The following is a 14,113-nucleotide window of genomic DNA, read 5'->3' as shown; positions in this document are numbered from 1 at the left end:
AGTTTGAATTTATAAAAAAATGAGAAAATTTATAAATTATTAAAATTAATGAGATTTTAGTGTATTAAATACATTACATATATAAACCATTTCTAATAAATACCTTACATATATATTACCTTACATATTATATATGAAATTTTAATTTAATAAAATGAAAAATACAATAAAATGACAAGTAGAAAATAAAAAATTCAAAATTTTTAAAAAATATCATGTTTCCAAATGAAGAAGAAGATAACATGTAGCAAATTTTTATTTATTTATTAGAGATGATTAATAAGCTATTTGACTCCGCTTCAATGTCATGATTACAAAAAGATTAAGCACATTCATCCCTATCCTCTTGGGCATACTTAAGGGATGTATGGATTAACATATTAGCTTATTGTTTATTAGTTTATTTGTGGTGAAAATAAGCAATAAACAATAAGGAAGGAGGAAGATGCTTATTAAATTTAACTTATTTAGTTTATTTCTAACAAAATAAACTGATTTTTAAGGATTTTATTCAAACAATCATTTTTTTTTTCTTATCCAAACACACCTTAAACCTCCAAAAAGATTGTTCCATTTTTTTGGTTAGATTACATCATAGTGTATCCACTATCCATTGGTGCATTCTAAAACTTTTGTGTTGCATACAAAAACTCAAACAAACATATCACACTTTGATACCCAAACCTTTGTCTTATTCGTGCTATATTAAAACTTTTGTTAACGTCAAGAAATTAAACTTTCCATGTACATAACAAATGTGGAGGGGTGAAACGTTAATATAGTCATAGTACAAGGCTAAGTTTGTACTAGTGTCCTGTTCAGGTCTGTTTATTTCTTCTTGGGCTTTCCATTGGTCGTTCTGTTTCTCCCACGCGGAGTATCGAAACCCTAACCCCCCAAATCACTGAATTTTACTCGATCCTGAAGCAGAGCAGATTTGTATCCGTCAATAATGCAACATCAACATCAGAGACTGAAACAGCAACAACAACAGCAATCTTTGATGCAGCAAGCTCTCCTTCAACAACAATCTCTTTATCATCCTGGCCTATTGGCTCCACCACAGGTTCGCACCAAACATTGTTTCAGTTTTGTAATTTATCCCCACTTATACATATGCTTCTGACTTCATCCTTCGTCTGTTAATGCTGAGTTTAGGATCTTCGTTTTTTGATTGATTATCGATTGATGATGCTCGTTTTAGAGCTTCTGGATAGTTGCGTTGTTTTCTTAGTCTGCTGGCTAGTAAAATATAAAAAGTACTTCTGATTTCATCCTCATGTTGTTCAATTTTTGATTTTGTGATTGATCATGAACTGTTAATGGCCGCTCTTGGAGCTCATTTTAGCTGGTGAATGCTTGTGACTTCATCTTTTTTGGGAGTTTGGTTTTTGATTTTTGTTCTATCGATTTCTGTTATTAGTTCCATTCTATTTTGATTGAATCACAGTTCTTTTTGTCTGTTGGCTACTAAAATATCACATTTTGAATCCTCTTGATGAAATTTATTCTTGTGTTTTGTTTCCATTTTTCACCTTTTCATTTTGCAGATTGAACCAACACCAAATGGAAATTTACCTCCTGGGTTTGATCCAAACACATGCCGCAGTGTGTAAGTAGTTTTCATTTCCATGTTTGATCATCATGAAAGTTATTTATTTATTTATTTATAATCCTGTTTTATTTTTTGTTTTGAGAAAAATGCAGGTATGTGGGAAATATTCACACACAAGTGACTGAACCACTTCTTCAAGAGGTTTTTGCAAGCACTGGTCCTGTTGAAAGCTGCAAACTCATAAGAAAAGACAAAGTACATATTCTTGACTACTTTCTTACTGTTTTTTCAAGCAATTGTGAATAAGATTTATATAATTGTTTTCGTATCTGCAGTCATCATATGGATTCATTCACTATTTTGATCGAAGATTTGCTGCACTTGCAATAGTATCTCTAAATGGAAGGCATTTGTAAGTGGTGTGTTCATAGAGGTATATTCTGCAATGCAATTTCACTTCACAACATTCCTCTTATCAAATAACTTTTTCAGGTTTGGACAACCTATCAAAGTTAATTGGGCATATGTCACTGGACAAAGGGAGGACACATCAGGTTGGACTTTATATAAATACCCTTTTTGGAAATAATTTATACTCTAATATATATATATATATATATATATATATATATATATATATATATATATATTTAACTTTCTTTCCTCCTGACATTATCACTTTCTTCCTTTTAAGGTCATTATAACATATTTGTTGGTGACCTTAGCCCCGAGGTTACTGATGCTATGTTGTATGCATGCTTCTCTGTCTATTCTAGCTGTTCGTGAGTACATGTTTTCTCTCTCTATACATACATATAATTATACATATAGTACATACATAATTACATATACAAATATTTATATATATTTATATGTATATACTTCTTTTTCATGTAATTATAGGGATGCAAGGGTTATGTGGGACCAGAAAACTGGACGTTCACGAGGTTTTGGGTTTGTTTCTTTTCGAAACCAACAGGTTATATTAATATTCATTCTAGAACATTCTGGAAGACTATTTGTTATTAATCTCTTAATGCAAAAATTATATTTTAAGCGAAAAAAAAATCTCACATTGTTTCTTTTTCAGGATGCTCAAAGTGCAATAAATGACTTAACCGGTAAGCGTGACACATTGACGCACTTGTTCAAATACTATTTTTAGCATTGAGCTTTGATTAACTTAGTTTTAGAACATTTACGTGTTTTTTTTTTTTTTTTTTTTGATTTTTTATTTATTTGATAATTTGATTAGGGAAATGGCTTGGGAGTAGGCAGATAAGATGTAATTGGGCTACAAAAGGCGCTGGTGTTAGTGATGAAAGACAAGGTTCAGATTCAAAAAGTGTTGTAGAGCTAACAAATGGATCTTTAGGTATGCAATTCTCTAGTCATAATTATAAAAATAAAACTATCCAAATTATATATATTTTGTTTTGTTTTACAGAGGATACTAAAGAGCCAAGTGATAGTGATGCCCCTGAGAATAATCCACACTACACAACTGTTTACGTTGGCAACCTTGGTCCTGAAGTGAGACCTCTTAATCCTACAATTTATATGTATCTATATCTATATTTGTATAATAATAGAATTGAAAAAAAAAATTTCTTTATAAAATGTAGGTTACACAGCTTGAGCTACATCGACATTTTCATGCCCTAGGTGCTGGAGTAATTGAGGAAGTGCGTGTGCAACGTGACAAAGGTTTTGGTTTTGTTAGATACAGTAACCACACCGAGGCTTCACTTGCTATTCAAATGGGAAACACACAATCTATTCTTTTTGGCAAACAAATCAAGGTACATTTTTTTTTTAATTAATAAAATTCATTTTCAATGTTTTATATATAAAAAAAATCATAATCTCTTGCTGGTTGATAGTGTTCCTGGGGAAGCAAGCCGACTCCACCGGGAACGAGCTCAAACCCACTTCCACCACCGGGTCCCGCCCCAATGCTTTCAGCTGCTAATTTATTAGCAATGAGCAGGATGGGTGGGGTGGGTGGGGTCCACCACCCCACCCATCTTATGAACCACCACCACCCACAACGACAACATCATCTGGATGGTGGTGGTGGTGGTTCAAGTCAGGCGATGTACAATGGTGCCCAACAACTCATGTATTATCAGTGAGATTATGTGGCGTTTTTTACTTTTTTTAAAAAATATTTTTTCGTATGTATTGTTTTGTTGAGTTTTATTTGGCTGTTGTTTTTTTTGATTTTTTGTCTCCCCATTGGTAGATTGTTATATATTGGTTGAGTATGGATACATAATTACATGTCTGCTTTTTGAATAAAAAAATATTATCCATAGTATCTTTTTATAAATCATCAAGAAAAACATAAATTTCAAGAAAGTTGCTTAGTTGGAAACAACCATTAACCATTACAAGCCTCTACTACAAAACTTACATCCATGATAATCAATCATCAATCCGCTTGTAATCTAGCAATGTATTGATCATAGAAAGTTGCTGCTTTTTCTAAGTCACCAAGCTCAGTGTAACAATCAGCTATTGCTCCATACGCTTCCGTGTTCCCTGAGTCCTCACCTTCTCTTTCTGAAACTGATAAAACCATGGAATGGTATTTAATGGCTTCTCGATGCTTTCCTTGCCTCTGCATTGATGCTCCTGAAAAATGAATAATAAAATTACGTTAGTGGGTTGAGTGAATTACACCGTTTCATCCTTAAATGTGAAAGAAAAGAAAACCTAGTCCTCTTGCAGCCTTTTTTTCCTCGATTGGATCTTTAATCTTCTGAGCAAGCTCAAGTGCGGTTTTAAACTCAAAGAATGCATTTTCTGGTTTTTGATTTCTGAGAAAGTTTTTCCCATTTTTGAGATGAGATATCAACTCTTGCTTTCTTGGATCAACAATGACTTCATTTTCAGGTATTTTAATGGCAGGAGCATAGCTTAAAGCAGGTGCATATGATTCTATCTTTGCTTGTCTTTTTAAGGCTGCATTGATCTGACGAAGCTGTTCATTGAGCCTCTGTAATTCTGCTTTTCTTTGTCTAGCAAGTAATCCTTCAAAATTTCACAATTTGAGAATGGTTTTTATTTATATATATATATAAAAAAAAATACAATGAACGCATCATTGAATAGTGAATGTTACTTACCTCCAACAGTGGCTCCGATGAGGGCAACAAGTAGTAACACAGGCATGTTCATGTTAAAGATAGACTGTGTTGCATCAGTGGTGTCTGCCATGGCTTCTAAAGGTGTAGCTAATAACAATGCGTTACTGATTCCTACAAACCCCATTCCCATTCCCAATTTCTACCAAATGATGAAAACATGGAATAAATCAATTAAACCTGTAAAATAGAAATTTTTGATGGGATTCAACAATCATACCTGGTTTAAACTCAAGGGGCCATAGAATTGTTGACCAGTTTCGTTTGTTGTTGATGCTGCACATTGATCTAGCTTCTTTTGCATAGCATTGATGACGAGTGAAACTCCATGGGAGGTTCTGAAGTTTTGGACAAGAGGAACAAGCTTTCCTTCAAAAAGAAGTAGAAACAAGCGATTAAAAAGCTACTTATCGCTTTCATATCATCTAAAAGATCAGAAAATTGTCGATTCAAGTATCGTGTGCTGAAGCACGAATCGACCTAAAAACCCGTCGAACTAATTGACTTGCAAATTGAAGGAACTTGATATGCATTGTAAAAAGATAGGAAGTCTAGAGTTCATATATAACAAAAGTAGATCGCAAAATTCGACATAAAATTGGGGAAATTATGCAGTAAGTAAAAGTATAGGAAGTGTGGAGTCGCTATGATGAAATATAATTTTGCAGAAATGTTGGCAGATAACGATTGTTTAGCAGGGTGTGATCGAAAAGATTCCTGACCGTAGGTTATCCGGTGAGACGGAGTTGAAATTGGTCGGGGAAGAGCACAGGAGGAGCAACCGGCGACCACCGTCATTGTTGTCTGTAGATAAACCAGTTGCGCTTCGACTTAGCAGACACTACGATTTCTGGTTAAGGGATGGGGCGGACGGACGGTGGAGATGAAGCCAGTGTTTGTATATAACCTTTATATTGTTTTAAAATATTCGCTTTTAGTTATAAACAAAATTATTTTAAAAAAGCCAAACATTTTGAAACCTATATTAAATTTTTTATTTTTTTATACGACTTAGCATTGAATTTGTTTAGTTTAGCTGATTTTCAGAGTCTCCGTCAAGTGTCTTTCTATTATCTTCTCTGTCCAATAAGAATTTATAAGAATTTTCGGACAACCATAAATCCTTTGGACAACCATATTCATACATGAAGGGGTTTTGAACCTAGATTTTGAAGACCAAATTCATAGTGTTTTTGGAGTTTTTTACAAAAACATAGTAGTTTTCAAAAGTATTTACAACAAAAGGGTAGTTTAAAACTTATTTACAAAATAATTGTAGTTTTATTTAAAAAAAAAAAAAAGAACCCTATTAGCCTAGGAAACAGTCTCCAACATCTCAATGCTTTATTTGCCTCATTGTTCATCTTCCATGTGCCGCCGGTCGTTGAAGTTGGATTTTATGCTTAAACACATTTATGGAGATAGATACAATTTTTTTTGAAGGAGATAATCACGAACACAAATGTATCTTGATTTTCTGAAGAGGCAGACACGACTTTTGGAAACAAACTCAAAACTCAAAAACTAGATTTCTTGAGCTTGCATCTTTAGATGATGTTATTGAGCTTGCATATTGGGACTCGAAATTTGAATGGGATGGACACAATTTTTCAAGGGGATGAACACGAACATATATATTGATGTTTGTGACCTTGGTTGCCAGAGAATTCATGTATGACTAAAGAAGATGACTAGAGACTCGACGAAAATGCTAGAGACGTCAGAAACCAACCAAGTTTACAATTGCCGGTATTTCAAACGCTTTAAACAAGTTCATCAATAATCATGTTAAAAAAAAGCAACTAAATGTGTACATCTGACAAAATTCATTACCTTTACAAATCATTAATCCTAAAAATAAAGTGAGACAATACATCTTTAAATATTAAAAAGGGTTTAATAGAAAAGTAACCACATATTTTTACTGATTAGTTTATTATAGTATATTACCTTTTATTATTTATTTTTATAACAATTTATTTTGAAAGATCTTCCAAATTATTATAATACCAATTAAAACAACTTTTACTATCAATGTTTTATTGGTAAAAGAACAAAAATACAAAATCAAGATTTAATAGATTATTTAAAAGGAGATCTAAATGAATTCTCATCCCATGGTGGTGGGACTCACCATTTAAAACATAAAATGTTTAGAAAATAAAAATATATTATCAAGTTTTTTATGTTTTGTTTCTTAAGCTTTTTGAACAATGTTAACATTAATCTTCCATTTATGCACTATTTGGGTTTCAAGGGAAAATCCTGTCATTTATATAAATAACGGGCCATTTAGTGTATTTAAGAGATAACTTAGGGACTAGTTATATAATTTACCCTAAATCATCAATACCTTCTTCTTTCCGCGCTCAAATCAGTATTTCTAGGGTTTAAAGCTACTCATCAAAACCCTCACAAAGCAGATAGTTCATTAGTATTTGTTAACAGAGAAAACTGTAAGTTGGTATTGCTACAATGAATGTCGACATGGATACGTCTCCAAGTTATTTTGATCCTCAAGACTTAAGCCTCAGAGAGCGTTTCCGGCGTTACGGGTATGAATCGGAACATTGAAACTCTTTCCCAAATTCAGCAAATTGGCGTTGTTACTATATTCTTCAAATAAAACTTCGAAAATATTTCATGGCCTCACGTCTTCTTGAGAATTTTATCAGTCCTAAGTTGTTTTTTTTCACTAACCCATAATTGTGTATGCTCAGAAAAAGGAATTCGCCTTCACCGCACCAAGAGAATTATCAATCGAAGTTCAGTAATGCTGCTCTATATCTTGAAAATATCAAAAAAGAAGTTGACCATTCTGATGGTGATCAATCAGAAGGAATACACGCGAGAACTCAATCTTCGTTCAAAAGGAGATCACCCTCAGTAGATAGTCGCGGAATAGCTGAAATGGCTATTGCTAACGATTCAGTTGGTCGATCAAGAACGCATTCCTTAAAAGCTTGCAAGCTCGAGGAAGATGCATCACCGGATAGTGGAGATGCAACATTTCCTTTATTCGCATCTCTTTTTGACGCTGCTCTTCAAGGTAGGCAATTTATACGCTTAACTATGGACGTTACAATTGACATTACAGTTGACGCTTTTGATCTATTTTACTTTTCCCCAACATGATTCCACCTTTAGGTTCTATGCCACATATCATGAACCGTATAAACACTAATTTATGCTATAAGTGGTAATGGATTCAACTGGTTCTGTACTTCATTGTTTAATGTATGTATCGCAGGGTTGATGTCCATCCCTGATTTGATATTAAGACTTGAAGGAGCATGCCGCAATGTTTCTGAGTCAATTAAGTATGTGTCATACCCCAAAACAATTTGATATGCTAGTGGAATTTCTATATTTCTTGTTACTTGTTCCTATAAAAAGACTACAAATTTCTCTTGTTTATCTACAGCAACAGCTGTACTGAGAGACACAGGATTGTTGAGGACAAATTGATGAGGCAAAAGGCTAGGGTGCTACTTGATGAAGCTGCTTCTTGGTCACTTTTGTGGTATCTATATGGGAAAGGTAACCTTTACCTTATTATTCATTTGGATGTAGGCTGGATTTCTATATAAATCAATAGCTTTTTATATATTTAAACAATCCACTGATTATAGTTTTTTACTTTCTGGGGTCCCATCAATTTATAGTTTCTTTTCTTCTCTTCCCATTCGTACAGGGAATGAAGAGCTTCCTGAAGATCTTATCCTGGTATCAAGCTTTTATGTTTACTCACTTTGTTTAATTTATCTTAAAACTCAAGTTTTCTATACTTTACTTTGATGTTTTTACTTCAGTTGCCAACAACTTCACATCTGGAGGCTTGCCAGTTTGTTGCAGCAGATCATAAAGCTCAATTATGCCTTAGACTTATCCAATGGCTTGAAGGATTAGCCTCCAAGGCTCTTGATTTGGATAACAAGGTGACTTGTTGTTAAGACAATTATCAGTAAAATATATCCAGTTTTTATTTTTATCTTTTTAAATATCTTTTACACCCTTTTACACAGGTACGTGGCTCTCATGTTGGCACACATCTCCCCACCTCTGGAGTTTGGAATCACACACAAAGATTTCTAAAGAAAGGCTCCTCAAATGACAAGATTGTTCATCACTTGGATTTTGATGCTCCAACACGCCAACATGCTCAACCACTTTCTGATGACAAAGTATTCTTTTTTTCAACTTCTTCCATCTTCTGTCACTAATTAAAGCAGCTTTTATAAATTGTTACTTTTGTATCTAAACAGAAACAAGATGAATCTCTTTTGGAAGATGTCTGGGCTCTATTAAGAGCTGGAAGATTGGAAGAGGCATGTCATCTTTGCAGGTCTGCAGGACAGGTATGCACCATATAAATAATATTAATATGTTTATCATACTTCCATTTTGAAAAATCTTTCTGATTATAGCAATGGTAAATACAAAGCAATCTTTAACTGCTATAATTTGGTAGATTCTTTTTAGTATAATGTCATGATAAGAAAAAAATTTGCCTTAATAAGAAAAAGGTTGAAAGTAGAATGTTTTATTTCAACAAAATGAAAGTAGGATGCTATTTCTTGCATTTAGTCATGGAGAGCTGCAACCTTGTGCCCATTTGGAGGTTTGGATCCTTCTCCTTCCATTGAAGCCCTCATAAGAAATGGGAAGAACAGATCTCTTCAAGCCATGGAATTGGAAAGTGGTGTGAATAATCAGAGACGCCTCTGGAAATGGGCTTCATATTGTGCATCAGAGGTAACAGAAGATACTTTCAAAAATTTAATTAGTTTCCTATTTTATCATCCAAAAAACATATTAATTACTATTTTGTGTTTATTAAAGAAAATCGCAGAGCAAGAGAGTGGGAAATTTGAAACAGCAGTTTATGCAGCCAATTGCAGTAATGTGAAACGGGTTTTACCGATTTGTGACAATTGGGAGGTATTGTTGACTTTTTTTTTGACTTTTTGACTGTTTGGTGTATTGTATTGAGGTTTGACCAATTTCAGTCTGCATGCTGGGCGTTGACCAAGTCATGGCTTGATGTTCAAGTTGATTTGGAGTTATCTGGTGAAACTGAAAGAAGTGAAGATATTACTTCTGAATCACTTCTTGGACCTGAAAATTGGCCACTTCAAGTATTGAATCAACAACCACGTGACCTTAATGCCCTTCTTCAAAAGCTTCATTCAAGGTAAAAATTAAAAATTTGGGATTTTGTTTTAGTGCAACAAAAGTTTTTAATTTTGGTACTTAATTCTTTTTTTGTTTTATGATTTAGTGAGTCTGTGCATGAAGCTGTAATTCGAGGGTGTAAGGAGCAACATCGCCAGATTGAGGTTTGCACTTTTTTACATTTACTATTTGAATAGAAAATAAGTCAGATAACATGAATTTTTTTATTAGAGTAAATTACATGAATGGTCCCTTTGGTTTGGGGTAATTTGCATGTTTGGTCCCTAACTTATTATTTTTTTTTTTTTAACTCGGAAGGTGCCTACAATTTGTTTTTGTTGCGCGCTTGGTCCCTGTCTTACCTAAAGAGACTATTTCGCCCTTGATTTTTTAATTTATTTAAATAAACACATCCCTAAACTCACTTCCAGCTTATCTTATCTTATCTTATCTTACCTACTCCATCTTATTTAAATAAATTAAAAAATCAAGGGCAAAATAGTCTCTTTAGGTAAGACAGGGACCAAGCGCGCAACAAAAACAAACTATAGGGACCTTTTGAGTTAAAAAAAAGTTAGGGACCAAACGTGCAAATTAATCCAAACCATAGGGACCATTTGTGTAATTTACTCTTTTTTATTAATTTTGTAAACAGATGAGTTTAATGTTGGGGGATATTCCTCGTTTACTTGACCTTATATGGTCATGGATATCCCCATCAGGAGGCGATGAAGATATCTTTAGGTAAATAAATTCATTTTGTTTTTTTTTTTCTTTTAAATAAGAAATTTGCATTTTTAGATTTTCTTGAAATTGTTTTGTTTTTTTGTTTCTGGAAGGCCTCATGGGGACCCTCAAATGATTCGTTTTGGGGCACATTTAGTTCTTGTCCTTCGTCATTTACTTGCTGATGAAATGAAGGATGCTTTTAAGGAGAAGACAATGACTCTTGGTGATCTTATTCTTCACATGTGAGTCTTTTTCATCTTAATACCTATCTTTCTTTCTTTCAACTTGTTTCGACTTAACATGGGCAAATATGTAATTTTTTCAGGTATGCAATGTTTCTTTTTTCAAAACAACACGAGGAGTTGGTAGGAATCTATGCATCTCAGCTTGCACGCCATCGTTGCATTGACCTTTTTGTCCATATGATGGAGTTACGCTTGAATGGCAGGTGATTTTTTTTATATATTTTAACAAAATATTTACTTTTATACACCTTTTAATGTTTAAAAAAAATATTTTTTTTTGCAGTGTTCACGTGAGATACAAAATCTTTCTTTCTGCTATAGAGTACCTCCCGTTTTCCCCTGGAGATGATTCAAATGCCAGTTTTGAAAAAGGAAGCTTTGAAGAAATCATCGAAAGGTTTCTTTCTTAATCTTTTTAATTCAACTCTTTCCATTTATTTACCTTTCTCATTTAAAAAAAAAAACTTAAACAGAGTTTTATCAAGATCACGAGAAGTAAAAGTTGGAAAATATGACATGTCATCATCTGACATGGCAGAGCAATGTCGGTTACATAGTCTTGAAAAAGCCATGGTCATTCAGTGGCTTTGCTTTACTCCACCTTCCACCATTAACAATGCTATAGCTGTTGGCATTAAGCTTCTCCTTAGAGCATTAATCCACAGGTAATTAATTAATTATTTTCTTAATGATTAATTATCACATGTTGCTAAACATTTAGTATCTCTCTCTCTCTCTCTCTTTTTTTTTTTTTTTTTTTTTTTTTTTTTTAGCAACGTGTTATTCCGGGAATTTTCGTTAATTTCTATGTGGAGAGTTCCATCAATGCCTATTGGTGCTCATAAGTTGCTTAGTATACTTGCTGAGCCTTTAAAACATTCATCAGAAGCTTTGTTTTCAACAGAGGACAATGATGTTTCTGATAGTATGCGAGAGTTTGAAGACTGGGTATGCTTCTAGAAGCTTCACAATTACAAAATTCAAAATGTTATATTAAATAAATTAAACCAAACCCATGTTCATGTTTTATTCAAATAGAATGAGTACTACTCCTGTGATGCAACATATCGCAACTGGCTACAAATTGAATTAGAAAATGCTGGAATTGACCCTCAAGACATTTCAAACGAAGAGAAACACAGAGCAAATGTTGTAGCTATGGAAACATTATCTTCATCCATGGCCTTGCTACTAAGTGAGTAAATTATAAACAAAATTACCCCTATCTTTTTGGTGATTCTGAGTTTTATATATATTTTTGAATAGGAAAAGAAAACCCATGGTTGGTTCCTACTGAGGATGAAATTTATGAATTTATGGAGCCCACAAACCTTCAACTGCAAGCTACAGCTATGCTTTGTTTGCCTTCTGGTGAATGTATGCCTCCAGATGCCTCTTTGTGTACAGCTCTCACAAGTGCTCTTTATTCTTCAGTAACTGAACAAGTTGTATCACATCGCCAGTTGCTGGTATGTTTCTTTATATAATTTAAAAAAAAAAAAAAAATAGTTTTAGTAGAAAAGATGTATCTTATTATCTTATTTCATGTTCAGGTGAATGTATCGATTTCTACAAAAGATAGGTGCTCTATTGAGGTTTCACTGCAGTGTTCAGCAACAGAGAATGATGGATTTGGGTCGAATAAACTTGCTGATGGTGGCCTTCTTGCTGCTATTGTTGCAGCTGGCATTAAAGGTATAAGTTTTATGTAATTTTAAAAAAAATATATTTGGATGAGATTGGTATAATGTGTAGATTTTCAAAAGTATAAAGGAAGTTTGGATGATGTTGAATTGATAGGTGAGCTGGCGAGATTTCAAGCAGGGGTAACAATGGAAATAATGAGAATCGATGCGTGGTATTCTGGTAGTGATGGATCTGTAGGAAATCCAGCAACATATATCTTGAGGGGTTTATGTCGCAGGTGTTGTATTCCAGAAGTTATTCTTCGATGCATGCAGGTATGTACTTTTTTTTTTTTTTTTTTGATAAATTGATTTTGAAAAATGATATCAATTTTATTTCATGTTTTTTTTTTTTTTTTTTTTTAAAAAAAAAAAAAAATGTAGGTTTCTGTTTCTCTTATGGAGTCTGGTAATGATACGCATGAAATCCATGATGAATTGATTGAATTGGTTGCGGCTCCTGAAACTGGCCTCATTCATTTGTTTAGCCAGAACCAATTACAGGTGATTTTGATTTTGTTTTTTTTAGTTTTGGGGTTAGTTAATGGTGGTTTGACTTATGGTGGTGTAATATTGACTTTCAGGAATTTTTGTTGTTTGAGAGGGAATACTGCTTATGGAAGTTGGAGCTAAATGAGGAAGCAGCTGCTTGAGTTTATTTTTGTATTTTTACTTCATGCGTAAAATAGTTGATATTGTTTTTCATTACATTTATTGTTTTTAAAATGAAATTAATATGAATGTGATGGATGTGTTTTTTGTTTGGAGCAATTTGTTCATTTTAATTGTGTGTATGTATTGTTATTCGTTCACGCTCAATCCATTTATTGAATATATTTGCATGCAAATTGTGTATAGAGAGGCTCATGCGTTTTAAATGACTGGTCGCTTAAAACTTCTTATAAATGAAATGAATGAGGATAAGCAGACAACTTTATCAAGTCTTGTATAAGTCTTGAAAGGGAGAGAATGAAGGATAGGAAGTCGTTTGATTTGGAGAGAATGAAAAGGAAATTCTTGTTTTGATGTTTCTGAAAATTTTTAATGTGAAGAATTGGAACGAAGTGGATTGATAACTTCCTAACTTTCATTGCAATTTGGAAGGATTAGGATTGCAGCTAAGAAAATGTTTATTTTCTTTTCATTTCTTTCCAATTTGAGAATATTAGATACAACTTTTTTTTTTCTTTATTTCTTCTCTCCTTATCTTTTATTTTCTTTGCCAAAACTTGAGCATGAAGTGTTAGCTATATGAATCTTTAGGAAGTGTTCTAAATCTTGGTTCTTTTGGATTCTAAAGGTCTAATCCATTGACTCTTTTGTTAATCGTGAGTTCTTGTTAAGAATACACATCATTGGTATAGAGCAGTCCTCTTTGGCCATTGCTTTTGCATGCACACCATGACTAATAACCAACAAAAGAACATTGAAGATAGCTTAGTGAAGCAAAACCAATGAGGTGGAGCAAAATACTCCCATTCCATCAGCACAACCTGAGGTATTAGTAAAAAATAGTTTGAGTGAATTTGGGGGTAGGTTAAACTTTTAAAGCTATGAGGAATCAACACGACATGT

The 14,113-nt window shown here is 33.3% G+C and overlaps 3 protein-coding genes across 3 annotated transcripts; 2 read left to right on the top strand and 1 right to left on the bottom strand.

Moving 5' to 3' along the window:
• Window positions 1–830: 830 nt before the first annotated feature.
• Window positions 831–3,778, top strand: LOC145042795 (oligouridylate-binding protein 1B-like). The gene is made up of 12 exons (XM_078991276.1): window positions 831–1,066; window positions 1,551–1,612; window positions 1,708–1,810; window positions 1,891–1,967; window positions 2,048–2,109; window positions 2,250–2,337; window positions 2,459–2,534; window positions 2,646–2,676; window positions 2,811–2,930; window positions 3,003–3,088; window positions 3,181–3,357; window positions 3,439–3,778. Exons 1-12 carry the CDS (start codon window positions 953–955, stop codon window positions 3,688–3,690), a joined length of 1,248 nt encoding a protein of 415 aa, XP_078847402.1. The 5' UTR covers window positions 831–952; the 3' UTR covers window positions 3,691–3,778.
• A 67-nt stretch (window positions 3,779–3,845) lies between these two features.
• Window positions 3,846–5,598, bottom strand: FLU (Tetratricopeptide repeat (TPR)-like superfamily protein). Its single transcript, XM_078991277.1, has 5 exons — window positions 5,427–5,598; window positions 4,925–5,073; window positions 4,687–4,846; window positions 4,274–4,591; window positions 3,846–4,192 (listed from the first exon to the last, which is right to left on the bottom strand). The coding sequence occupies exons 1-5, from the start codon at window positions 5,500–5,502 to the stop codon at window positions 3,990–3,992; spliced, it is 906 nt and encodes a 301-aa protein (XP_078847403.1). The 5' UTR covers window positions 5,503–5,598; the 3' UTR covers window positions 3,846–3,989.
• A 1,476-nt stretch (window positions 5,599–7,074) lies between these two features.
• On the top strand, window positions 7,075–13,301 carry LOC145042794 (nuclear pore complex protein). Its single transcript, XM_078991275.1, has 24 exons — window positions 7,075–7,259; window positions 7,425–7,753; window positions 7,955–8,024; window positions 8,129–8,244; window positions 8,399–8,430; window positions 8,517–8,642; window positions 8,730–8,888; window positions 8,970–9,062; window positions 9,292–9,459; window positions 9,547–9,645; window positions 9,714–9,898; window positions 9,986–10,043; window positions 10,535–10,623; window positions 10,719–10,850; window positions 10,934–11,056; window positions 11,137–11,250; window positions 11,327–11,518; window positions 11,627–11,801; window positions 11,892–12,048; window positions 12,120–12,322; window positions 12,407–12,548; window positions 12,654–12,814; window positions 12,923–13,042; window positions 13,123–13,301. Exons 1-24 carry the CDS (start codon window positions 7,180–7,182, stop codon window positions 13,189–13,191), a joined length of 3,192 nt encoding a protein of 1,063 aa, XP_078847401.1. The 5' UTR covers window positions 7,075–7,179; the 3' UTR covers window positions 13,192–13,301.
• The last annotated feature ends 812 nt before the right edge of the window (window positions 13,302–14,113 follow it).

The sequence above is a fragment of the Lactuca saligna genome, chromosome 4, assembly GCF_052625555.1.
Source record: "Lactuca saligna cultivar CGN05327 chromosome 4, ASM5262555v1, whole genome shotgun sequence".
NCBI lineage: Eukaryota > Viridiplantae > Streptophyta > Magnoliopsida > Asterales > Asteraceae > Lactuca > Lactuca saligna.
Note: the sequence above shows the minus strand (reverse complement) of the source record. Positions and strands in the feature narration are given on the sequence as shown.

Bases quoted from the DNA above. Each gene is read 5' to 3' on its own strand.
- LOC145042795 (XM_078991276.1), top strand. From the start codon at position 953: ATGCAACATCAACATCAGAGACTGAAACAGCAACAACAACAGCAATCT. The intron at 2,677-2,810 runs GTAAGCGTGACA...TAATTTGATTAG, and splicing joins TGCAATAAATGACTTAACCG to GGAAATGGCTTGGGAGTAGG. The intron at 3,089-3,180 runs GTGAGACCTCTT...TATAAAATGTAG, and splicing joins TTGGCAACCTTGGTCCTGAA to GTTACACAGCTTGAGCTACA.
- FLU (XM_078991277.1), bottom strand. From the start codon at position 5,502: ATGACGGTGGTCGCCGGTTGCTCCTCCTGTGCTCTTCCCCGACCAATT. The intron at 4,847-4,924 runs GTATGATTGTTG...ATCATTTGGTAG, and splicing joins GCCCCTTGAGTTTAAACCAG to AAATTGGGAATGGGAATGGG. The intron at 4,592-4,686 runs GTAAGTAACATT...GAAATTTTGAAG, and splicing joins CATCGGAGCCACTGTTGGAG to GATTACTTGCTAGACAAAGA.
- LOC145042794 (XM_078991275.1), top strand. From the start codon at position 7,180: ATGAATGTCGACATGGATACGTCTCCAAGTTATTTTGATCCTCAAGAC. The intron at 9,460-9,546 runs GTAACAGAAGAT...TGTTTATTAAAG, and splicing joins CTTCATATTGTGCATCAGAG to AAAATCGCAGAGCAAGAGAG. The intron at 11,802-11,891 runs GTATGCTTCTAG...TTATTCAAATAG, and splicing joins TGCGAGAGTTTGAAGACTGG to AATGAGTACTACTCCTGTGA.